This window comes from Euprymna scolopes, chromosome 21 (assembly GCF_053919585.1).
Source record: "Euprymna scolopes isolate OS-2025 chromosome 21, ASM5391958v1, whole genome shotgun sequence".
NCBI classification, from domain to species: domain Eukaryota; kingdom Metazoa; phylum Mollusca; class Cephalopoda; order Sepiida; family Sepiolidae; genus Euprymna; species Euprymna scolopes.
In genome coordinates this window covers 91,089,541-91,116,739 of record NC_136502.1, presented here as the reverse complement: position 1 = coordinate 91,116,739, position 27,199 = coordinate 91,089,541, and the positions used below count along the sequence as shown (strand labels likewise).

The following is a 27,199-nucleotide window of genomic DNA, read 5'->3' as shown; positions in this document are numbered from 1 at the left end:
GCTTGTTATATATAGTATGATATATAAGATTATAATCTTATATATCATACTATATATAACAAGCTTCTCCATGTGTTGTGTGTTAGATCTCTATTCTTATACCGGCACTGATTTCAGTCATGTAGATTTTTATTTGATACTGAATTCTAGTCGGAATTGTGGTTGAGAATTGCTTAAGCCTTGCTTTAAAATAGATTTCCTATGCAGTCACCCTTAAAGAGGGTATCTATTGTCTATTGAAACTGGCATATAGATTTATGACAACGGATTTGATAGAATTTGGAATCGGGAAAGCCGATTTGGATTGGGGGCTATTATTACTAGCAGGTCAGAACTTATCAAGGCAAAAAATGGACATCAAGGATTCCGGTTAATTAGATAGATAGATGGAGATGATTGTTGTTGTTGTTGTTGTTGTTGTCGGTGGTGGTGGGGGGAGAACATCTCTACATGCACTCACTTAAAAATAGACAGAAAATAACAATTCTTTGTTATTAGAAACGTTGTTCATGGAATGTGAGAATTAGACTAGAAAATAGACGGAAAAGGGCGATAGTTCCGAGGCTGTCAAAAGGAAATTCAAGACCCACTCTCATTGTCAATGACCGTTGACTTTCACTGAGCTCATCTGCCCTTTGGCATGTCTTGTTTTTAGTATTTCTGGGTGTCAACATACGCACCTCATCGGTATCTGTTTAGTTTGCAATGCTGGGTCTTGTAGCAGGTAATGAAAGAGATCAGAACTCCAGAAGGCTTCAAGAGTTAACGTTGACCTTCGATTTTCCATCAGTATAGATGGCTGTTGGCTTCCAAGGAGCTGATTCGCCCTTTGACGGCTTTTGTTTTTAGTATGCTATGTGTCCATACAATTACGTCATCGGTCAAACCACGGCCTGCCAGATAGAAGTGCCTCTTTAGTTTCACGCAATGAAACATGAGAGCAGTAGCAGGTAAGAAAACAGAACAGATCTTCTGTAGGCTTCAAGAGTTAACGCAAGGTCAACCTTCTATTCTTCATCTGTATGGGTTAATGTTGATTTGCACTTTGACAGCTTTTGCTTTTTGTGTTGCTGGGTGTTTATAAACCCATTTCATCAGACAAGCTAAGTGTTAATCTCTGAGTTAAGACAGTTGAGTTATCTCCCCTTGTTTATAGATAAAGGAAAGTCGATTTGGAGTGACCTGCTCTTAGTTGTTGTTGTGGAAGTGGATTTTTTAGGAAGGAGCACACAACACTAAGGTTTTTCCTTGATAAAGGTGCCAATTTAGTCTCCGATCGTCGGACATATTAGGTTACATGGTACTAGTAGCAGGTAAGAAAGCAAACCAGACATGACTTATTTTAAGGAAATCGCTGTAGACAAAGCATGAAACCGCTTGATTTAAGAAACTAAAAAAAAATGATAGTTGTGCACTTTCGCCACCGTACTGAAATAGTAATGTTATTTTGAAAGCTATCATTAATATGGGGAGGGGAGAATGTTTTGTAACTATTGTATGCTCCCACCTAACAATTTAATTTTAAAAAATTGAATTTAACCTGAAAAAAAAAGTTTAAAATAGCACAGAGACAAAAGTGCACAAACACCAAAAAAAAAACTTCAAACACAATCAGTGATAAGTGTTGGCTTGCTAGATTCCAAGAAAATAGCAATTTTTTTTTTTTTTAACTTTTTTTTACTCTAAACAAAACTTGATGTCACCTGGAACGTAAGGGTCTACTATTTAAGGTTCTGTCTAACAGTAGACTCTGGGGATTTGAGCAGTGAAATGTCTGTTTACATTTAAACTTTTGCAGGTTAATGAGGCAAAGATGCAGGAAACGGGACGGAATTCCAAAGTCTAGCAGTCGGAGGGAATAAACGATTAGAGTAGAAGGCTCAACAGTGAAGGGTGGTGATTTTGCTTGACGGATTGCTTGGGAGAATGCACGTAGAGGGGGGAACAAGTGCTAGGAGTTCATCAGAGCACATTCTAATCTTACCCCTTTGTCAAAAACATTGCTTATGGAATGTGAAGATTAAGGGACAAAAAAAGGGAAATGAGAGTTACGAAAATAAGCTCAAGGTTCATTTGAGTAAAGCAAAGCTGTGCGTTAGGTAAAGCACATAGACCGGGCGCAACTGAATGTGTGTAAATTCCATGGGTGTTGAAATCTAAGGTTATCTATTACGCGAAACCTCTGCTCGTCTCTCGCCATTTTGTTCGTATCTTGTATTTCATCTTGTAAGGTCGTACAAAACAAAAAAAAAAAAAAATCAGAACAACTTTTTGGATCAATCCCAAAATCGTTCTTTGGTTCATTGCCCATTCTTTGAACAAAATGTCACAGAAATTTATTTCAAAACCCTTTACAAACACGGGTGAAAGACAGACAAACAGATAAATACGTAAAAATAAAATAAAAAAAACGATATAAACAAAAATTTAAATTCTGTCTGATTTTGTTGCCAAAAGTCAGAACAAAATTGATAATGTATATTTTGCGTTTACCACATCCGTCTTGATCTGAAATATTTAATTTGTGGCCATTTTTAAATCTGAGGTTTAATTTGCACTTTTCATAATACAAATGCTTAGTAAACTTCTCATTTCTGGGACACAATACTACAGAACTACTTCCCTGTTGACTATAATCTGTATATCTATAAAAGTGAGGATGTTTGGTATGTAAGGACACTTCTCAACCGATATACTCAACGAATTTTTGATTTACAGACTTGAAAACGTGACCTCTTTGCCGTTGCGTCCATCACCAAACCGGAAGTGGTGAAGATTTAAATTAAGGCTAGTCAATCGAAACGAGAGAATGACTTTCGAAAATAGTGGCCCTTCATTGCAGAAAAGTGCCCAGTTGAGGGTGAAGGAATTAATGTTTTTAGCCAATTTTTCGATATTTTTTGTCCGAAGGGTCGAGCTTCAAAATGATACCGATCTTGTGAAAATCCATTGCATCTGTCAAAAGTTTTAGGCAGACATACATACATGCATACAGACACGTGAGATTTATATAATAGACTAGCCTGGGTGCCCGGCGTTGCCCGGGTGTTTGGAGGTGTATGTTGAGCAAAAAGAAAAAAGTGGTAGTAGGCAGGTAGGCTCGAACCCGTGACACGAAGGCAGAAAAGAAAGTGAAAGAAAATTTGACGTCTTACTGCTACTTCATGACGCGACCGGAAGTCTAAAGCGTTCAAATTTAACGTAGTCAATCATAAACAAAAGATGATTTGCGAAAATGGCGTTGCTTTTAAACCTCCCACAAAAAGCAAATTAGTTTAAGGGGGGGGGACAGCTCCCCCAAAAAGAGGGCACTCTAGCAGTATCCAAATAAATAGTAATTGTCTCGGTATGAAGGGTTTTTTTTTTACATAGGCATCAGCACTTATCAAGGCCCAGAGACCACTTGAGGATAAGGGTTAAAGAGTGTACAGTAATCAATTGGACAATATAGTAATCGTTAGTAATGGAAATTCAGTAAATTTTTTTTTAACTTAAGCGGAATGGCCCATCAAAAACTTGTTCATGTTGGACTTGAAGACAATCAGATTGTAGTCAGCTGGAAAGCAGGAAAACGGAAGACAGTTCCGCAGGCATGCACTTCTAAGATAGAAGCTTTGTTCATGGAATCTACGTTTAAGTTTAAGCACAGATAAAGAGTGGAGGAAATTATTGATAGTGTTTTCAGCTAGACGAGTGTTTCTTGTGAAAGTTTGGCGAGGGGGGACCATAGATTGAAGCTCAGTCAAGCACTTGCCATGAAAATAACGATAAAGCAGAGACAAACTCGCAACATCCCTTCTGTGAAATAGAGGTTGCAGGGAAGAGAAAAGGATATCTCCTACAAGGCTACGAAGTCTATTTTGAACTCTATCAAGGCAGGACAAGTCCTTTCTGGCAGCTCATGCCCAGATGTGGCAACAGTACTCCATCCTTGGATGTATTCTCCCTACATTGACCAAGGACCAATTACAGATCAAAGGCCAGACGGTTGTGTTCCAATATTTTCACTTTATTTATACGTAAAAGTCAAACAAACACTTGAGACGATGGCACAGTGGGAATTTTGTTTAATTCGATCAAAAAAAGATTGTGACAATGTCCGTTTGCGAATGCGAGATGTTACAATCTGGGAAGTATACAAAAACTTCCCGCGGAATCTAACTGACTCGAGAACACAAACGCTCGTTTTGCTTGTTATATATTAGATAAGCCTGCATATATGGCACAATCATGCTGACACATCGGTTCTCGCCAAATCATTGTAGTTAAGCAACATTGAGCCTGGCCAGTACTAGATTCGGCGACCATTTGGGAAGGTGAGGCGCTGTTTGTACCGCGAGGTAAAATACCAGGTTCAGAAACTAGTGTGGTCTATCCTTCTCTCGAGGGTAGATAGGACTCTCTTAAGCCGTGGTAGGCACCCCGTCTAGTGATGGTGTCACGATAAAAAATACCCTTGATAGCCCTGGCGAAGCATGAAGCATTCAGCTACCGACAAGATTTGAATTACATGACAAACTCGTGTGGTGAGTTCAATCTACGGCTGCACTGGATGGATGGAGCCTGAGTGCTTGGAGGTGTGTGTTGAGCAAAAAAAAAAAAAAAAAAAGTGGTAGTAGGCAGGCAGGCTCGAAATTTTGCCCGGCTGGAGGATATTGGCACAAGGATAAAATAAAAAAAATAAATAGAAGATTATATTGGGCCCAATAAACAGTAATGATTTAAAAATTTAAAAAAAAAAAAAAAAAAGTGACTTGTACGTCACCACTGAGAATCGAAACCAAAACGTTTAGCTTACGATTTACTTTTTCTCTCTCATGTTAATGACTGAGCTATGAAGACATGTTTACTGCAAAGCTAAAAATTAAAACATGAACAAATAGCTACTACGTTTCGCATGCATATTTGGAATGCCGTTGTTCGACCTTCAACTAGCAAATTTCATTTTTTTTTTAATTTTAACACTTTTGCACTAATTTTCCCCAGCTAAAACCCAAATATAAAGTTTCGCATGGGTTTAAATACCTTATATATTAAGTTTCATGTCTGTAGACCAAAAATTGACGGAGGAGTTTGGTAGGCAAAATTTTTTAAACAAAAATATATATGTATATGTATACATAAGTATATATAGAAAGAGTTTTGTGTTTACTATAACCTTTTTACGCAAATATTACGCAAGTATAAATCATGTAAAATATCTGCATGAATATAATTACACGTAATAGTTAACTAAAGATGATCATCCCATAAGAAAGTAAATAAAAAATAAATAACCATACGTGTGCCACGAATTTCCGTACTTACGATCTTGAGTAAGCCGCACTCGCCCTTTCAGCTAAAAATTCTAGAAACCATTTTTATTAAGACCTTGAGACCTTCTCTTTGCAAGCAAAAAGAAAATCTCCTAGGACTTAATTTGATTACTATGTAATTCCCCCCCCCGCCGCTAATTTTTAAATTTTTTTCTCTCTTCCGCCATTCATGACAATTTCTTTTTTAATCGCAATTTTCCTCGAATTAGCGATTTAATGAAACCTGCTTAGCTAACCTTTATTTTCATTTTTTTTTTTAATCATCACGTTAATTGGTCAATATTTAGCAATAATTAAATTTTGTACCCCAAGAAGGATTTTCAAATATATATATATATATATATATATATATTTTTTTTTTTTTTCTTTTTTTTTTCAGAATGTGAGAGATTGTATATAATAAATTCCACAGCCAAACAACGTCGCAGCCCACAAGTCAACGAACCGGAAGTCCATGCAAGAGGCTCGGGTTTTGAATGTGTTCGGGTGTGTCTAACTGATCAGCCCAAATGAGGGCGAAACTCGAGTCTTGGACTTCCGGTTCGTTGACTATCATAGCTCTTGTGGGTTACGACGTTGTTTGGCTGAGGAATTTATTATATATATATATTTATAATATAAAGCTGAACGTCTGTGTGTATGTTTGGTCACGAATAGACTCCTATATGGTTGACTATTATAGAAAACTGATCACATATAATAATAGAAGATGTATCGAGACACAGGAATGGGTATGTTTGATCTGGCATAATGGTGGTTCATTAAAATTGTGGGGTCTGCATATGCGCCTGGTCCACAAAGTATGGAAATAAAAAATTTAAAAATTAAAAAAAAAACGTTTACAAATGTTTTTGATATAGACGTACATAATAATACTTTGTTTTAACTTAAATAGGGATGGTATAATAAAATTGTGGGGGTCTGTGTTCGCGCCTAGCCTCCATAGAATGGAAATAGGCACAAACTTTAATAAAGACTTTTTATATGTATCTGCGTAAGTATACTTTGATAATTATGTTTCAGTTTGAAGAAATATGGTATAATAAAATTATGGGATGTTCGTTCGCGCCTGACCTCCATAGAATGGAAATATGTTATAAAGTTTAACAAGGTTTTTTAATATAGATCCACAGAATATTGTGATAAGTGTTTCAGTGTGAACATGTATGGTATAATAAATTATGGGGTTTATCTATTTTATTTTTACTTTCATCATATTTTGTTTTGGTTTTGATACCCCCAAATTCGAAGCTATCTCTTTACAACCCTTCCTTTTCATAACCTATCATACTTTCATAAATCAGAGTCCATTTTCTGTAGGCTGTTTTTGAACCCAGTCAACGACGGGTACCTTTGCTAGTATATATATATATATATATATATATATATATATATATATATATATATATATATATATATATGACTCACATTACACGTCCATTGTGTCATTCTCATACCATTTCTCTATTTAAATGTCCAATTAAAATCATGGGAAACATGAATAAAACAAAAGGAAACAAATATTCAGCGTGAAGTTGACGATGTAGGACACGCGTCTCATCGAATGATTGAGCAAATCAAACGATATGTGCCATCAGATGTGCACAAACGCAGCCATTTCAATTCCCGGGGGAATTGTTTTGATCAACATTCAATAATCCAATATGTACATTCATCGCTACATGGACGTCGATTTATTTTTTAACCACAAAAATGCCGGATATATATTAGTAGAAAAAAAAATAGTATGCTTAAGTATTGTATGTATTCCCTATAAACAATGGTAATTATTATATCGTTAACATTCAGATTCTAATGTGCATCTTTCTTTTTTATCTCCTTCCCCCCCCCCCGACAAAAGGAGGGTTGACCTGTAAATTCACCCTTGTCTGTTCGTCCTTTCGTCTGTCCGCACTTTTCTCAATAACTACGCCTTGGAATTTTTTTTTTTTTTTTTTAAATTTTGCACAAACATTAAACATGATATGAGTAAAAAAGCAACAGAACGGATTTTCCGGAAATACTCTGGTTGCTCCCTTAGGTGTGCCTTTCGGATTAAAATGGCCAAAATTGATACTTTTGTGCTTATTAAAAAAAATTGGTGCCTTGGATTTTTTATAAAACTTTCTGAAAAGTTGTAACTAACTGATTTCTATATAATTTTCTTTGTCTATACTTCGCGACAACTCTTGGATGTGCCCCAGGGGCTCTTTTAGGGCTAATAAAAACACTGTATTTTTTTAACTATTTTATCATAGCAGTTTTGCATGGTGCTGAACTCAAATTTAAATTTGTTAAGGCCTTGGGGACTTTTGGGGCTAAATGGGGGGAGGGGGGATGATGGACTTAGTCATTTCTTTTTTTTTCTTTTTTGCATGGCGCAGAACTCAAATTTGCATATGTGAAGGCCTAAAACTGCACCGTTTGTTCATTTTCACCAGAATTTGATGTCCCCTGGGGACTTTTGGAGCTAAATTGAGGGGGTGGATCAAATGCTAAACTTAGTCATTTTTATATGCCTCGTTCACTGAGCACTCACGGGGGACCATGCATGCTTCACTTGTTTTAACTCTTTTTCACCTCAAACAAGGCATATCGCCTCTTAGTATATATACTATTTGGGATTGTGTCTAATAGGGGATTGTTGGGCAATGAGATGTCTGTTCACAGTACATTGAAACTTCTTCAATGTTAGTACAGTCAAGAAACATGCAGGGAATTCCAAAGTCTAGCTGGCCAAGGGAAGAAAACCATTACAGTAGAAGGCTTTCCGGTATCTAGGAATCTCAACAGTGGAGTGGTGGGAGTTTGGTGCTTGTCAGGTTAATTAGGAGTATGTATGTCGAAGGGGGAGAGAAGTGCTATTAGCTCATCAGAGCAAACTCCATTAAAGCACTTGTAAAACAGGTACAGGTGTTACATATTAGGTTATATAAAAGAGAGTCTTATTATAAGTGATGCTTAGAAAGAGTCTTATTACAAGCGCAGTCTTAGAAGAGAGAGATGTTGTTGTAAGAGTTCTAGAGAGGGATGTTGTGAGAGAGATTGTTCGTTCCGTGTTCGTGTTATGACGATGTCGTTGTTTCTGTTATGAAGCGATTCATATATATTAAAAATATATGTTCATTCTTAGGTTAATAGATGTGTTGCTATGTGAAACTCTTAGAGTGAGGAGATAGTGTTCAGAGTCTTAGTGTAGATATGAGATGTAGAGATGTGTATGAAAAGACATTTTATAACACTGGACATATAGACATATAATACAATTCAATTTACCTTTTTGTAAGAATCACAAACACAAAGACGCTTTATCAAAACCATGATGGGTTTATTTCTTCATGACCGGCCGTGGTTTTCTCATCAAGAATTCAAAGCTTCACATATTATTTTTAAAAGTGATCGTCTCGCTTCTAGACGTTTGAATTTCAAACTCCAGACTCTCTCTGAGTTTCTCACTGACTGTCCAACTAACTAACTAACTCTCACTTCCTATATTGAGAAATCCATGCATGTCCGGCCAACGTGATCAAACTCACGTGCCATCACATGCGCGAGTCGCACGTTTCCCGAACATTCTGATTTTTCAATAGCCTATTTTTCCTTTATTTTCACAAAGGAATTCAACCTACATATCTAATTCATTTAACCCATATTTTATTATCCACATTCGTTCTAACAATTGAATAGTTTATTTATTATTTATTTCATCAGAATTTTTGTAGAATCACAACACAAGACGACGTTTTATAAAACACATGATGGGTTTATTTCTTCACACGACCGGCCGTGGGGCTTTGCATCCAAGAATTCAAAGCTTCACATATTAAGTTTCAAAGTGACCGCCTCGCTTCCTAGACGTTCGACTTCCAAACTCCAGACTATCGTCTGTCGTTCTCAAAAAAACCTCTGAGTTTCTCACTGACTCTCTAACTAACTAACTAACTCTCACTTCCTATATTGAGAAATCCATGCATGTCCGGCCACGTGACTAAAATTCACGTGCCATCACATGCGCGAGTCGCACGTTTCCGAACATTCTGATTCCCAATAACCTATTTTTTCTTTTGTTGTTTTCACAAAGGAATTCAACCTACATATCTAATTCATTTAACTCATATTTTATTATCCACATTCTTTCTAACAATTGAATAGTTTATTTATTTATTTCATCAGAATTAACAATTTACTGGACATTCCATTTAAACCTATTGTTCTTTAAAACTTATATCCAAGGTTCGATTTCTACTTTCTCTCATTTTATTTTCATTTTAAGTAATCTCTCTATTTTTATACTTATATGAAAAGGGGACAGCCCTTATCATGTAACACAGGGATGCACCATTGCAGCGATAGGACAGGGGTTGGAGCTTGGTTGATAGTGTGGGGCCTATTAGATTTGAGATTCTTTTTTGGACTTTATCTTAGTGAGAGACTAGTGCACTAGCCCAGATGTGGCAACACTACTCTATGCATGGTGGCTTCATAGAGATTTAGGATACTTTCAGGTGTGAGTAATTTTCTAGCACCCCACATCTTAGTTGTATGAAAATGAAAGAAACTGCTATTTGGTTTTCTAAATTTTCAAATCAGAGAGAATTAGTTTTTGGCAGAAGTTTTAAATAAAAGAAGATTTCAACTAAAAAGTTGAAAACTCATATCCATGGAAGGGTCTAGCGATTTGGAAAAAAAAAAAAAAGAAATGGAAACGGCATTAACCCTATGAGGGTTTAACAGACTTCCTCCAGAGGAGGAAGTTCTATGAAATTCACAAGCGGTCCCCAGTTGCATGGATATCCCTGTTAGGGGAGATGATGATGTTAGGTTTTTTTGCAACTCTTGCAGGGAGGTGTCGACGTCCTCCTACATACAATGCCTGGAATTCCCGAATTGGTCGCCCATCTGGTACTGACCAGGCTCAACTTCAGTGATCTAACGAGAACCAGTGTCTCAATGTGATTATGCCATACATAGCAATTTGATCGAGATTAATCTAATGACTTAAGTCAAGGGGAATTTTGCTCAGTCATGTCGAAACTGCAACAACATCTGAGGAAGAGGTCAAACTACAGCTGTGGACCAGCTGGCTAAATAATGGTCCTCTCCTACTGACACGGGAATCTCTCTTTTTGAGATCCTCCCAATTGGATTTCACTAGCTTCAGTAGAAAACACTCAGCAGTTTCAGAACAGGAATGGGGAGATCGAGCAAAAGTTGCTATGACCAGATCAATGCTACTAAGACTAAGCTTCTTTCCTTTAATAATTACAAAAAAACCTTCTCAACTATTGATTGCCTTGGCTTATAATATATTACCTAAAAGTACTTCATCCAAACTTCCCAGCTTAACGTCCACAGAGAACATGAATTGAAATAGATACATTGGGGGAATTGCCAAAACTGCTGCAAACATGGTGGGCTTCCTCTACCATGCTAGAAAGTTACTTATGCCTGAGAGTATTCTGTATCTCTACAAGGTCACCATTCGCCCATGTATGGAGTATTGTTGCCACATTTGGTCTGGTGCATCTGCTACTAGTCTCTCTCTTAGACAGTGTCCAAAAGAATGTTGCTAATCTAATAGGTCCCGCAATGTCAGCTAAGCTTCAACCTCTGTCCCATCAATGAAATGATGCATACCTCTGCCTGCTTTACAAGTATTTTCATGGTAGGTGCTCTGAGGAACTTCAATATAAATACCCTCGACAAACCCAACAAACAGCAAAATCCCACCTCTACACAGTAGAGATCCCCAGATGCCAGAAAGCCTTCTACTATAATAGTTTCTTCCTTCAAGCTGCTCGACTTTGGAATTATTCTTCCGGTTCCCTGCTTCCCTGACTGTACTGACATGCAGAAGTTCAAGTGTGATGTAAACAGGCATCTTGCTGCTCAACTCCCTACATAGTATCCCAGCAAATTATGTCCCAGATAGTACCCTCCCTACATGAGAGTGGTACTGTGTCTTGTTTGGCATGAAAATGCAATTTAAAAAAAAAAAAAAAAAAAAAAAACGAAGATAAGGCTACAGAACTAAAAGGATGGGTTAAAATGTGGGAAACTGTTGCATGCTTCAACGACATGCAAAGAAGAAGATGAAGAAATCGATTTTCTTTCAATTAATTGCAGACGTTAGAAACCAATCAGGTTTGCTTGCATTACACAGCGAGGGCTGCGTTTGACTGGAAAAGTCAGAGGTGACGACACACGAAAACCAGGAAGCCACGTGATTTCCAAGCGAGGTTGTTCAATCTCTTGGCTAGCAACACTTCAAGCAGAAATACCGGGAATGTTATATGACCACATACTTCGAAGATATGCAAAGAAAAAGAATGGAAAGACGATTTTTTTTTCAGATTAAAAAGAATAAAAAGTGGAATTACACTATAAAGTAAAAAAAAACTTTCATCCCTTATTATTGGATCAGAAACTACACATGTTACATCCTTTTCTTTTCATTCATATTATTCAGTTAAAAAGGTCGACGTCTACATCGACTCATGGCATGTAATGAAAAGTTGGTCTTATACTCAAATGAAAGAAGGAAACATTATTGCTTATCTCCAATCTGTATTACATATTTAAAGCACATACTTTTACTCTGTGTTTAGTGGTCTCGTAGCAGCCAACACCCGCTACATCACAGGCAGGAGCTACTTCTCTCGACGAGATTTGAAATCCATTTTCTCCCTGGCTTGTCCAATCACAAGCCAGCTCTCTATCACGTGACCGAGTATATAAAAGGCGGAATCACGAACCTTCAATTCTTTTTCTCGCACTTTGCCATATATTAATTCTATCTTTAAACACATTGAACACTTTTCTCTCTCTTTCAATGAACTCTCTAATCTCTCTCTCTCTCTCTCTCTCTCTCTCTCTCTCTCTCTCTCTCTCTCTCTCATGTACACGCTACTAACGAAGATAACAAATAGTTTCTTTATTAGATATTAAAATGAAACTTCCTTTCATAGCCTTCATTATTAACTAAAGTATTTTCAGAGCATAAATGTATTATGAATTATTAAATATAGAAGAAAAGAAATAAATGCCATCGTGTGTTCAACTGAAACATGATAAACGGTAGGATAGTATTATTTCTTCAAGACAACGTGAAAAAAAAATGGCTTCCGGCAAAATATTGGAACAAAATATGGAGATTACATATCAACCACTACATTCGCCAAATCACTCACCAACAGATTATCATTTGTTTTTAGTTTAGATAATTATCTGAAAAACAAATTGTTCAATGGGAAAAGATAGTCACACACTCTTTAAAGACACTTTTTTTAAAATACAATTTAAATGAACATTTTGAAAAACCTTTAAGTGTCAAAAAACAAAAAAAGGAAAGAACATAACATACTGAGGATGGAGTATAACTCTGAAATATATTTATGTTATAAATTTCAAACACGTAAAATATATTTCAGAGCTATATACTCCATCTTTAGTATGTTGTTTTCTTTCTTTTTCTTTCTTTTCTTCTTTCTCTCCATGTTGTAAAGTTAGAGAAAGAAATGTCTGTTTGTAAAGAGCCGCGCGTTGTATCTCAGCGGTTGTATTTTGAAATGTCGGAACAGTTCGAAGGCAACGCGAGAATAACGTCGAGGGAGTGGATTCTTTACAACTCTTTACAAACAGACATTTCTTCCTCAAACTTTACAACCTGGAGAGAAAGAAGAAAAGAAAAAAGGAAAGAAAACAACATACTGAGGATGGAGTATAACTCTGAAATATATTTATGTTATAAATTTCAAACACGTAAAACATTTGTTTATTTTCCTAATATTACGTTGTAATTTGGCTTTCAAGCGCACTTGATGCATATTTTATTTTATTCAAATTAAATCAACGTTTCCATATGGAACTCACACCCTTGACATTTTTTTATTTATCTTTTTTTTTTTATTGTCCGATATTTCGCTAATAAATAGCTTCATCAGGGTAGGAAGTCCGATCAGTAAGAATGTTTTTCTTTTTTTCATTTCGGTGTTAAGGTGGAGGCAATGCCTCGGAGCAGAAGAGAAGAGAAATGTTCGTCCTGTTTCGGTATATCCATGTGTGTTATGCTCTGGTTTTCAGGCAGGAATTTAAAGGAAAATATAGTCTCATACTTTTTGAAGATACCTTTTTTTTTTAAATAAAATTTAAATGAAAGATTTTAAAAACCTTCCTAACTTGGTGAGGCTATTTATCAGCTAAATATCGGACGAAAAAAAAAATGATTAGCATTATATTCAACACTTAAAGGTTTTTCAAATTTTTTTATTTAAATTTTATTTTAAAAAAAAGTGTCTTCAAAAAGTGTGAGGCTATCTTTTCCTTTAAATTCCCGCTCGAAAACCAGAGCATAACACACGTGGATTTACCGAAATAGGACGAACATTTCGCTTCTCTTCTGCTCCGAGGCATTACCTCTGCTGTAACACCAAAATGAAGAAAAGAAAAAAGAAAAAAAAAAACTTACAGGTCAGACTTCCTATTCTGATGAGGCTATTTATTAGCGAAATATTGAACAAAAAATATATCATGATTTTATCATTATATTCGACACTTGAAGTTTTTCAAATTTTTCATTTAAATTGTTTATGTTCGTGCGTCAGTTGCATGCTAACTTTCGTCACGCATGGGTGTGTCATCTTGTAGCTGCGATTTTGGTGATGTTTTTTTTGTTTTTTTTTACTTTATCCCCTTCCCTTGAGGCAAGAACAAATTCATGATTAAAAAATTTCAATTTTTTTTTTCTTCCTTTCCTCTGATGTTCTTCTCTTTCCTCTGATGTTCTTCTCTTCCTTGGTAGTTGTAATAATTGTATTTGTTGTGGAGACGCCCACTAATTAGCATACGTGAGTGAACAAGATATAGATATCAAGTCAGCAAGACCGGAGAGCTGTGTTCGAACGCCGGATAGGCAAGACGCATGTGCCGGTTGCTCCATGAAAGACTTTAACACGCCCTCTTCCAACTGCAGTACAACTACTGCACCTTTGTAAATATGTATTTTATTTTCGTCTTAATATATTTGTTTTACCTTTACTTTCTGCGTCCGTGCTGTTATTGATACAGACATAACAGCATTGTAAAACACAAAATAAAAGAAATAAAAAAAACAACAATAGTTCATCTTCTTCGGGTTGGGTTTTTTTTTTTTTTTTTTTTTTTTTAGAGCTTTTTATGTGAGCAATGGTTTTATATGGTTTATGGTAAACTTGAAATCAGAAATTGCAATATTTTTTTTAAAGTACAATTGAAGATTTATTGATATGATAAGAAATGCAAATGAATAAACAATAAAAAAAAAATTAGTGTGCATCCCTCCCCACTCAAAAAAAGAAGAATTATATCACCTTCGGGTCAATAATTGAAGAAAGATCTAGTTTAGAATATAACGTTACTGTTCACTTATTGGCTGATGTGCCCAAGTGAACTTTTCAATATTTTCCATTATCGTATCTACTTACATTTCCAATTACAAGAAAGTTCTTTCCCCTTAAAATCTAAGAACAACTAAAGTCTAAGCAATGGTTTTATACAGAGCTGGTAAGGTGTTAACTACTTACCTCTGCATCCTACGATCTAGTGAACCGTGTGGGGTGTGTGTAAGGTGGGGTAAACCCGCTGCGGGTTCTGAAAAGGGATGTTTCGACAAAACGCAAAGAAATCTTGATTTCGAGTTAAAATGTTCTGAAAAAAAAAATCTGTATAAAATAGCTTTTAACATTTTACAGCCAGAATTGGGGGGGGCAATGAATGTTTTAATCGTGAATTTATGTTCTTCTTGACTGAAGAGAAGTGGATAAAAGGAAAAAAAAAATCAGCAAAATCGCATCTGCAAGATGGCACATCCACGCGTAACCAAAGTTAGCATGCAATTGACGCACGGACATAAACGAACCCCTCAGTCAATTGTTGAACCATGCATAGACTTGTACTTTGAAGACCAGTTCGGCTGACAAACCATAAGCGTAAGAAATATTTCCTATACAGGTGTTTTTTTGAAAGGCGACTTGAAAGTACAATTTGCCATTAAAGGGTAAACAACAACAAAATATTAAAAATTAACAAAAAAGGAAAAAAAAAAACGTTATTGCAAAGTGCACTGGGATCGTTAATTTAGACCAAACTTGAGTATCTTTAAACTAAATAGCCAAGAACATCCAAAGCATAAGACATGTTTTCACACAGAGTTGGAATGGTGCTACGTACCCCTGGACCATCTAATCTAGGGAAATAAGGAGAGGAGTTCAAATTTATTGGGATTCTGAGTGAGACGTTTCATGGGGCTTCTTTTATCCCTTCCATATTTTTCTTATTAGCAGAACCACTCATAGCAGGAAAGTTTGGCACCAAGCAGTTTGGAATCACAATCCAGCTAACAGGGCTAAAGATCTATGATCCATCATCCTCTCGTTGTCATTGCGTGCGTATGTGGCAAACAACGATGTGTCAAGCATGGAAACACAAATTAATGGCATGAAAATGACAACATTGTACCATTCTGTACCACTTCTTTGTTTTCTCAGCCAAACCTTCCCCGACTTCGTATGGAGTCACTAAACCGTATTACTCTCAATATTATGTACAAAACCTGCAAACAAACAGCTCTGATCAATGAAGAGGACTTCATGCAGAGAATACAATCCTAAGGCACAACCTTTGTGAGTTCTATGCTTAACAACAACAATCACCAACAGAAACAGCTGTTCGTCTTTCTAACATATAAGTAGATGCTCAGTAGATAGTGGTGTCTCTGTATAGTCATGGCAGTCAGAGTCATCATTGCAGTGTTTTAAAAAGGGCAGAAACAGAGTTGTGTGCTTTTTTTCTTCATTTGCTCTGATGATAGCAGCAGCCGTCTTCCTCTCTTCCTTAGTAGTTGTAATAATGGATACAAAATAAAAGAAATAAGAAAAACAATAATAGTTCATGTTCTTTTTTTTTTTTACAGCTTTTTATGTGAGCTTCACCTTGCTCGTTCCGCAAGGAACGAATAATGATAAAGCTTTAAAAAAAATGTATAGAGACAAAAAGAGACAGATTTTTCTCTCTTTTTCGTCACATCTCCTTTTAGATTTCCTGTCCGTGACGTCATATGCTGTTATGTCTTCCTCTGATTTGAATTCTAATGGAATTTTCCACTCTCATATTTAATATATGTGGAAAATATTGTTTGTAACCTTATGTTCATGCGCCCATATATAATATTAATACGAGTAGAGCTCTGAGCGGATTTTTTTTCTTGACTTTAAATGCTGGAAAAATAAGATTTTTGACAGTAACAATATATTAAAAATTGATAACAAACAAATATTTTTTTTCTTTTATATAATAGTAGAGAGAGAACAAAATATTTTTATCATTTAATAAATATTTTCTTAACATTTCTTAGTTTTCAAAGATTTTCAATTTAAAATTATGAAATGTTTTCAAAGATGTGAAACTTCAATTTAAAATTCCTGCTTAACCGAGTGTATACACATTAAAATTGAAAGACTACTATAATCGTCAGTTAAACCAGGTGTCATTTTTCTCTCTCTCCGCGAGGGCTCCGACTCTCCTGGAGTTAATGCTACAAGAATATGAAGAGAAAAAAGAAAACATTATTTTAACATGGACAGTATGTTTCTACAACAAAGGTATGTTTCTACAACAAAAATTTGGACATTATAAAAAAATGATTTTATTATTAAAGAAATGTTTTCTTAGCATTTCTTGGTTTTCCAAGATTTTCAATTTTAACATTGCGAAATGTTTTCAACACACTAAACACACTAAATTTAATAATAATTATCTGGAATTTATCTGTGATATGCAAATTCTTCCAAGAAAAATAGTTTGTGCATCTTCTGAAATGAAAACGTCAGTGCGCATATGTATTAATCTGGCTCAAACTCAATTTCCGTTAAACATCCATCCTTCAGTCAGAATTTATAAATGGACGAACTGCTATTTGCATTTTGACTTCTTAACGACTATGTTTGTTTGAAAAAAAAAAAAAAAAAAAAAACATTTTCTGCCATTCATTAATAACGTCCAGTGTGGATATACACGTGAACATGGTCGGAGATTACATCGACCAAAATATTGCGAGAAAAACAACCAAGATGAAAACGATACTCGAAACATTCTAATTAATACAAAAGAGTTTTTATCAATCCTCATCTCAAAAATATACAACCCCCCCTCCTTCTTGCTGGTTATTTGTGTGAATAAAAAAGGAACCTTTTTTTGTTATACCAACATAAAATAATTATCATAGACGTACAATATAAATACAACACTCAAAAACACTCGTATTAACAGAAATGTGTTACATGAATATTGGTTTAGTTTGTTAATAATCTCAGCCAAAGCTAGGTCGGGACAGCTAGTACTGAAATAAAATGAGTAACACAGACAGACAACATAAGAGGGCCATTAAAACAAAAATGCCTCCTATTTTTTTATTCTGCCTAAATGGCCTAGACAGGATTAAAAATTGCACTGTTATGATGACTGAACTTATGCAAAGCCAGATTGGGCTAGGTAATCAATAGGGCTATGACAACAGAATATTCTTTTCATTCTTTTGACTCTCAAGTATATATGCGACACAGTCAATCAACCGAGAACCACATATATAAAAAAACAGATTAGATATTAACAGATATATACTCAAGAGTTAAAACAATGAAAAGAATATGCTGTTGTCACAGCCATAGTAATCAATTCAAGCAATCAAAGGGAAGTAATACATGTTGCAATGATTCCCAAGAATAGCTGTTAAGCCAGAATCAAATATCGATTTTGTAGGAAGAAAGCTATCGGTGACTAAGAAACAATAAAGACACTGATTTTACTTTATATATTGATTTTTGGAATTCTTAACAGTCTGCACTTATTCTCATCTGAATTGGCAATCGATGTGTCAACTTATATTAGTATTTTCTGTTTAGTAATCTCATTTTGGCAATCTGGTGGGGTGGGAGGATTAAAATTACATACATCTGCGTCACAGCCGGCATTAACTATTTCCAAACTCCCAGCTAAGGATGTGGAGAAAACCAGCCGCCGAATGCTGGAAAGTATGGCTTTATCTCTTAGTTTTTTTGTTTGTTTGTTTTTTTGTTTGTTTGTTTTTTTTTTTGTGTGTCCGCCTACATAAATGTTGCCCAAGAATATTTATACGTGAATGGCATAATCACGATGTTGAGACACCGATTCCCATTTGATCATCAAAGTTAAACAATGTTGAGCCTGATCAGTAATAACCATTTGAGAATACCAGGCGCTGTATGTAGGAGGATAACGACAGCTCTCTGCAAAAATTAACGTCATTAAAATCATCTCCTTTGACCAGAATAGACATTGTGAATTCTATATCTCCTAAAAATATTTGCTACTTGTGCTAAGAACCGTACTATCATAGGAATCGTCCAAAACGCTAACCCTAATCGTACAAAAAAAAATCAGAAAACATTTGTTTATTATCTTTGTTTTACTGCAAAAAAAAAGGGAAAATCTAAATATTTATCTTTATTGAAAAACCTACTGTTTCTTTTGTAAAATTATTTTATATAAACTTCTTTCCAGGTAACGATAAAAAAAAACATTAAGAAATTTATGTGTGGGGGTTACAACCCACAGACCACATCATGCAAAAAAAAAAAAAAAAAAAAAAAAAAAAACACGTAAATTTTCAAGTCTTATAAAATTCTTTGCAGTTAATGAAAAAAAAAGTAAGAAATTCAGGTGTGGAGTTTGAACCTACAGACCACGTCATGCAAAAAAAAAAAAAAAAAACACCAAAAAAAAAACACCAAAAAAAAAACACGCTATCAACTTACCCACAGTAGAATTTTCACGGCCCATTGTTCTATCACTGTTGCTAAGTGATGACATGGAAAGAATGACTTTACCGATGATAGATTAATTAAAATAACGGATTTGATTATCGATTATCGTGGGTATTCTAAGATCGCTCCCAAACTTATACACTAAAGTTCTGTCAATTTTAAAGAAAATCTGTTCAACCGTTTTGGAGTCTATAAGGAACTCACTCTCTCTCTCACACACACACACACACACACGCACACAAAGTTGTATTTATATAATTGTAGATAAGCAGCAGTTCCACATAGATTTATTGGGCTTTCTTTCACCTTAGACACCTTTCTTTTCACCTTAGAACCACATCACTCTACATAAAAACATATAAGATATTAACTGATATATACTCGAGTCAAAATAATGAAAAGAATATTCTTTATCATAGCTCTACTAATCACCTACATAGAGATATGTTTTTAATTCTACATTCATTTATCTATGCAGCTTCCATATGAACATCTCTATTTCTTTAACTGTAATATTAATGTATTGATGTTTTACAAATAGTTGTTTATCATAATATTAGGTCAATTAGATTATTGTTTACTTATAGTGTATAAGCAACAGTTCCACATAGATTTATTAGGCCTTAAATCACCTTAAATTAAACAAATATTTTCAATGATTCTTCTGTCATCACATTTAGAAAAAGACTAAAATATGTTTGGAAAAGGAAATTTAAATTAGAGTCGTAAAAGTATGTCAACATAAATCAGAGGAGTTTTTTTTCTGCTTCAAACAGATCTATTGAGTCACAAGAATTCTGCTTTGATTTGTTATCATTTAGCTCAATCAGTTGCTCTTTACAAGAAAACACAATAGGTTGGATATTGTAAGAAATGCACTTCAATTTAAAAATATTTTTCTAAGAAAACTAACAAAATATATGCTCCCACCGGAAGCATATTTTTACTAGGCTAGGAGAATTATACAGGGTGTCTAAAAAGGTCATTGAAGGGTTTTGAACGTAAATAGATTCTTTATTTTTGATATCTTTTTGTAATTTTAACACAATTTGACTAAAATATAGGGAAATATTTTAGATAATGCAAAATTCAAATAATCTTTTTTTATGAAAAATAATGTCTTTTAAATGTTGCCCATTTTCAACTTCAGATATTTGTGCTCTTTCCAAGACATTATTCATGACTGATTGCAGAATCTCTGGATTGCGATTCAACTCCCTTATTTTGTTCCACGAGCTGGTAAACCTCAAAACACCAAACCATAAACCCCGCAAGAATTAAAGGAAAACATCAGGAACGAATTAAAGGAGCTAAATCGCAATCCAGAGATTCTGCAATCTCATGAATAATGTTTGGGAAAGAGCACAAATATGCGAAGCTGAAAATGGGCCACATTTAAAAGACATTATTTTTCATAAATATTGTTTGAATTTGGCAGTATTTTTTTAAATTTCCCAATGTCTTAGTCAGATTGTGTTAAAATTACAGAAATATATCATCAAAAATAAAGAATCTATTTAAGTTCAAAATCCTTCAGTGACTTTTTGGACACATTGTATAATGTGAAAGAACTATGTATAATACAAAGTTAAAGAAAAATAAATTGTATGGGGCTATTTAAAATAATTTCCAACAATAATGATAATCTTTATTCAGCCATCTATTTTTTTTTATTATCGCTTATAACATAAATCATAAATCTGATGTCGCTCTAAAGCAGTAGTTATTTTAAGGTAATGGTTTAAGCTCTATAAGATTAAATAGATCAGTTGGTAGACTGAAGATCTCAAGGGTTCACCTTCAATTTTTAGTCATGACATGGGCTTTATTTGTTGAGAATTATGTACTATTAATGTAATATTTTCTATTTCTAATAGTTAAAATCTCTGATAGTTTGAAATGAGATTAATTTTGCAATGTATTTATTACATTTAAAAAACTATGACAAAATCTATTTATATAAGTAGCTATTTCTCCAAAATCAAAACAGAAAAATGTTTCATTTAAAAAAGAAAATATTGTGAATATTTTATTCAAATAAATTAATTGCAATAATGGATGCAAGGGGCGTGAAATAAGTAATGCCCCTGACCCATTTCCAGTTGTCTGATCTAGCTGAAATTTTGCGTGTGCAATGATTTATATCTCTACAGGTGATGTGGCAAATGACAGCTCTGAACTAATTGCGGTTTCTGTTTTACAGGTGTTTGAACTGAGTCAGGTGTGAAATGGAGCCTGTTGAATGTCGAGCAGTGATCCGGTTTTTGTATTTGAAAGGATGCACACCACAGGAGACTTTTGATGAAATGAAAGAAACTTATGGTGATAATGCCCCATCATATGACCTTGTAAAATGCTGGCATCGTGAATTCAAACATGACCGGAAGTCTGTGGGAACAGCTCCCAGACCTGGTCGCCTCCCTTCTGCTATTGATGAGGCATCTGTCCGTTTGAGGCTGCCATTTTGGAAGATCGGCGCATTACTATTCGCCAAATAGCCCAAGATGTCAAGATTAGTACAGGGTCTGTGGAAACTATAATTCATGACCATTTGCATATGCATAAAGTGTCTGCCAGATGGATTCCCAGGTTAACAATAAACTAAATTCATTCAAAAGGGAGAGGGCAAAGCCTGAGAAGGTAAGCCTTCTGAAACTGCACAAGACTAGTGTCGTACTGCAATTAACAAGGAAAAGGGTATTTTAGAAATGGCCTAAAATTTGGTGCTGAAGGAACAAGTCCCGAAGCATGGGATCAAGTGATGTAAGGGGATGATCAATGAACATGCACCCTGCCTCATAAACACAAATTTCAAAATTAATGAAATTTAGCTAAATTTGGAAGGTCTGAATAATTCTGTCTTTCAGTTAAGGTCACTGCACAGTGGCACAAGCTGCCAAAACATATAATCAGCCTGTAGACAACCAAAATTTCGGTTGATGATATCTTACCCCAGAAATACATCTCCACTGTTCAAGTGACTGATAAAATAAAAAATCAGCGACCATGATGCATCCTGCGCTGCCTTTAATTGTTTGATTGTCTACAGGTTGACTACATGTTCTGATAGCCTGGATATGACCTTAAACTATATCCAGTGGTGAGGCCCCAGCTTGCGGGCTTTGGGGAGTGTGGAGCCACCCTTTAATTGCCATTGCTCCCAGGTCCACTCTGACCCGGAGTGGTAGTACCTTTAAGGGTCCCAACTATGGGTTAAATAGAAACTGACTTGAAAACAACAAATATTCTATTAAAAAAAAATCTTTCTTCCGAATCTTTGGATTCGGCATTAAATAACCTGAAAAGGGTTGATATGCCGTAAAACAAAAACAACCAACCAGCATACATGTTCTGATAGCCTGTTCCATGGTGCAGTGACTTGAACTGCAAAAAAAAAAAAACTCTTCTGACAATTTAGCCGAAATTGTCTTAGGTACAGCTTCTGTGAGTTTCCACAAAGCCTTCTCTGCACTGCAGAGCTGGTGTGAAACAGTGGTGGGTCACAGGCACATTATAGTTTCCAAAGCCGAGGATGAGGCATAGAAAGACTGAGAAGCGATTCCGAAAAATACTAAAACGCAAATGGTTCTGATTGCTTACACACTTTCTTTCTCTGCTTCATTGGAATTTGCTTTCCTCCTCATTTTCCAAAGCAAGGAAATTTTAACATCAACATGTGAACTCAAAATACTTTCCAACCAATGAAACTCGTTTCAGGCTCCAGAAAGTAACACATATAGGTAAAAGTAGTAAGTCAATACGAACTTAAAAAATTCCTGTAAGACCGGGTCAACAAAATCCATTTTCTTCAGAATTCTTAAGTCGACCACATCTAAAAGACACCAAAACATATGCTCGTCAACCCTTCCTCCACTAAGGGAGAGGGAAGTCTTAAAAGAAAAGGACACAATAACTGACAATCAACTCACACACATCTATACACAGATTAACAAGAACAAGGTAGACCAATGCAAGCCGGTAAAAATAGCTGCTAAGGGGTAAAAATGGAAAATATTGGAACTTGCCAGGCATAAATTGACATAAAGTGCTCTTGTACGCATGTGCAAATATATGTTTATACATTAAAGTCATTTTATTTTTAACTATTTCTTATCTGTCTGACACGATAGCTCAAATGGTAATGACTGAGATTGGAGAGCTAAATGTTTTGATTTCGATTCTAGCTGATGGCCCCCAAGTCATATATATATATTTTTTTAATTTTTGAAATCATTACTATGTATTGAATACAATATAAAAATTAATAGAAAATTTGTTATTAAATTATTACGCTTCAACTGTTATCATCGTATTCATAAACATACTTTAAAATAAAAATGGAATATTCCAAATCGCACCAATCATTATTATACTGAATTCTCTTATGAAAATAGAAATATTGCCAGCCAGTGCCTGGTGAGTACAGATCACAACACTAATAATTTATTTATCGCCAGCCAGTGTCTGGTGGCTACAGATCAAACACTAATAATAGTAAATAGAAAATCTGCATAAATTAAAATATATTTAATTGTAGTTTATGCCAGTAGAACATATAGAAAAGAATGAGACTAGCAACATCACGTTTGTGTGTGTGTGTGTGTGTGTGTGTGTGTGAGAGAGAGTGCATTGAAGAAAAAAAAAGTGATAACCAACCAAATTCTGCACCCTATCAAGGGCCTCAAATGAAACGGAAATTCAATAATATATTCTGATCTTTTAAATTTTGAATAAACAAACTTAAATGAGATCCAATAGTTCAAATGTGACAACAGTACTCCATACATTTATTGTTCTGGTGAATTGACTTGAGAAAATAGTTTAAAAAAAAAAAAAAAATGGGTCCCAAAAAATTATTACGCTTGTCGCTTCAACTGTTATCATCGTATTCATAAACATACTTTAAAATAAAAATGGAATATTCCAAATCGCACCAATCATTATTATACTGAATTCTCTTATGAAAATAGAAATATTGCCAGCCAGTGTCTGGTGAGTACAGATCACAATACTAATAATTTATTTATCGCCAGCGAGTGTATGGTAAATGCAGGTCATAATACTAAATTATTCATTGCTAGCCAGTGTCTGGTGAGTGCAGATTACAATACTAATAATTTACTTATCACCAGCCAGTGCATGGTGGGTGCAGATCACAATCCTAATAAATTAGTTATCGCCAGCCAGTGTCTGGTTGGTTCAGATGACATTATTAATAAGTTATTTATCGCCATCCATTTTATAGTGCGTTCAGATCACAATACTTATAAATTATTTATCGCCAGCCAGTGTCTGATGGATGCAGATCACATTACAAAGTTATTTACTGCAAGCTGTTGGTAAAGATCACAATACTAAGTTATTAACTGCCAGCCAGTGTATGGTGGGTGCTGATCATAATACTAATAAGTAATTTATAGCCACCCAGTTTTCTGTCGGTGTAGGTTACAATAATAAGTTAGTTATCGCTAGCCAGTGTCTGGGCAGTGCAGATCAAAATACTAATATTATTTTTTTGCCAGCTAGTGTCTGACTTCTATTTCTTGTAATAATATATCTTAAGCAGTTATCTATATTTGTCTACAAAAATATTTATTTTTTAACTCATGGATTGGTCGTATCTAATATTACACTGATTATCTCATTGAAAGACATTATATTGTTTGCTTATGTGAGTATGTTTTCAACTACCGTGGAATTTCCATGGGTTCTGCTAGTAACAAGTAAATATTAATTGGTTTGTTTAAAAAGAAATACTTCCCAGCAGTGGCTGCCATAATAGAAATGTGATGGAGGAGTTGGAGGTTAAGTTTCGAGCATCATTCTGTTTTAAAAAAATATATTCTGGTTTTTATAATTTTGTATAAACAAACAAACTCTTTTGAAACCACGTTAAGATGCAAATATTTTATTTTAAAAAAAAAAATCATTCTATGTTTTTTTTTAAACTTGAAATGTTTCTTATATTATTTTCTTATTAATTTTGGATAGTAAAATATACATCATCAAAGCATAATAGAAGGAGCAAGTTTTTTTTTTTTTTTTTTTTTTTTTTCGTAAATAAGATGTCGGTGGTCGCGTGTTCTTGCATCAAGACCGTTTACCAATTCTCATAACATTACAGCGATCACACACCTAAAATATTTTAAAGTAAGGAGTTCTTTCCAACAGTATCACTTGCAAGAACACAAGGCCACCAACATTTTATTAACAAAAAAAAAAAAAACTTCATTTTACTTTGATGATAGATATTCTACTATATGAAATTAATAAGAAACATTTCAAGTTAAACAAAAAATTGAATCATTTTCTTTTAAATAAAATATCTGCATCTTAATGCGCTTTCAAAACAGTTTATCTGTTTATTCAAATTTTTAATGTTATTAAAGATGCTTATAAAAGCTGTTTTGCCAATTTTCATATTCTTTGTGTGTGTGTGTGTGTGTGTGTGTGTGTGTGTGTGTGTGTGTGTGTGTGTGTGTGTGTGTGTGTTTATCTACCTAAATTTCCCTCTATATATTTTTTTTTTTTTAATTTATTTTTTTATTTATTTATTTTTTTTTTTATTTTTTTTTTTATTTTTTTCGTTTCAGGTGTTGAATTACTTTCTCAAAATAAACACTACCTTAAAAACAATCAACTCACCCTCAAAGTTCTTCCAAGACCTGTAAGTATTATTCGCATTTGAGTTTCAGATTTCTTTTCAGTCTTTTATCAAAAAACAATTTGACTTTTAGCCAGAATTCAACCTAATTAAAAAACGAAGTCAGAGAAAAATCTTTATGATGTACGTACGTGTCACGAAATTAAAAAGTCATTCATTTATTCGTTTGCAGGCTGTTATGCTCATCCTCGTAGGTGTTGTTGTTTCATGACGTTTCAGCCAACTATTTCTCTGGCCTTCATCAGGTGATTAACCACAACGGGATAGAAATGCTGAGTCTCTTAACTCTGTCCTCAGTAATTACTGCCTTCCATAGTTGTCGTCTCCCCATGTTTGGGCCAACTAATCCTCTGGCCTACTTTGGGTAGGATTGAAACCACTATCTTCAGACAGTGTCCACCTGGAACAAATAGGTAAACATAGAGATAATAATCATGAAACATCATGAAACAACAACCATGAAGATGAGGATGAGTGTGCAAATAAAAGTAAATATACAAATTACTCATCTCAAAGGATTCCAATAATAAAATAATATTAAAACGTCATATTCGAAAAATCACATAAATTGATCAAATAGGTTTATTTTTTAACTTAGAAAATCAAATTTTATAAGAAAGCAAGGTGTTTCACTTCACTAGCTTTAATAAATAATGGGAGATAACTCAATTCGAACTACTGAGATCAAAATTTTAGAAAAACAATTTTTGTGAGCTAAAAATAATAACAATATTGTTTCAATGGTATTCTCATCACTTGGTCTCTTTATAGGATAAACTAGAAGAATATCCACTTGAGGATGAGTAAAACTATTTTTTGTTCATGGAAATCGTTCCAGACAAGGCATGAAGCCACTTAATGTAAGGAGCTAACAAGAACGAAAAATGAATATCGACAAGACAGTAAATGCCTATTGATCTTAGCCTTGAAAAGACCAAAGTTATAGTAATCGTCTGTATTTTTGAGATGAGGTGTTTTCATTGATTGAGATTGTCGGACTGACTTTCTCATCTTGGTTGTTATCGTCACAACGTTTCGGCCGTTTTGCCCTCCGGCCTTCATCAGGTGTTTTGCAACGAACTGGGGAACCGTTTGTAAGGAGTCTCGAACCCGACCCTTTATTATTATTACGGGGGTACCGTGTTCGGACTCCAGCTAGGCTCTGGGACATAGTTGCTGATTCTCTGTTTTGAATGCTACTTTTTACTGCCTGAGTCCGAACACGGTACCCCCGTAATAATAATAAAGGGTCGGGTTCGAGACTCCTAACAAACGGTTCCCCAGTTCGATACAAAACACCTGATGAAGACCGGAGGGCAAAACGGCCGAAACGTTGTGACGATAACAACCAAGATGAGGAAGTCAGTCCAACAATCTCAATCAAC

At 34.8% G+C, this 27,199-nt stretch overlaps 1 protein-coding gene across 3 annotated transcripts in view; it reads left to right on the top strand.

The window, feature by feature from the left end:
- The window catches only part of LOC145242572 (uncharacterized), a 135,111-nt gene that overhangs the window by 9,789 nt on the left and 98,123 nt on the right, over positions 1-27,199 (top strand). For all 3 annotated transcript variants that reach the window (XM_080105665.1, XM_080105664.1, XM_080105663.1), the window contains exon 2: positions 25,744-25,817. In XM_080105665.1, the coding sequence (XP_079961791.1) occupies positions 25,744-25,817 (74 nt within the window). The remainder of the gene's footprint in view (positions 1-25,743; positions 25,818-27,199) is intronic.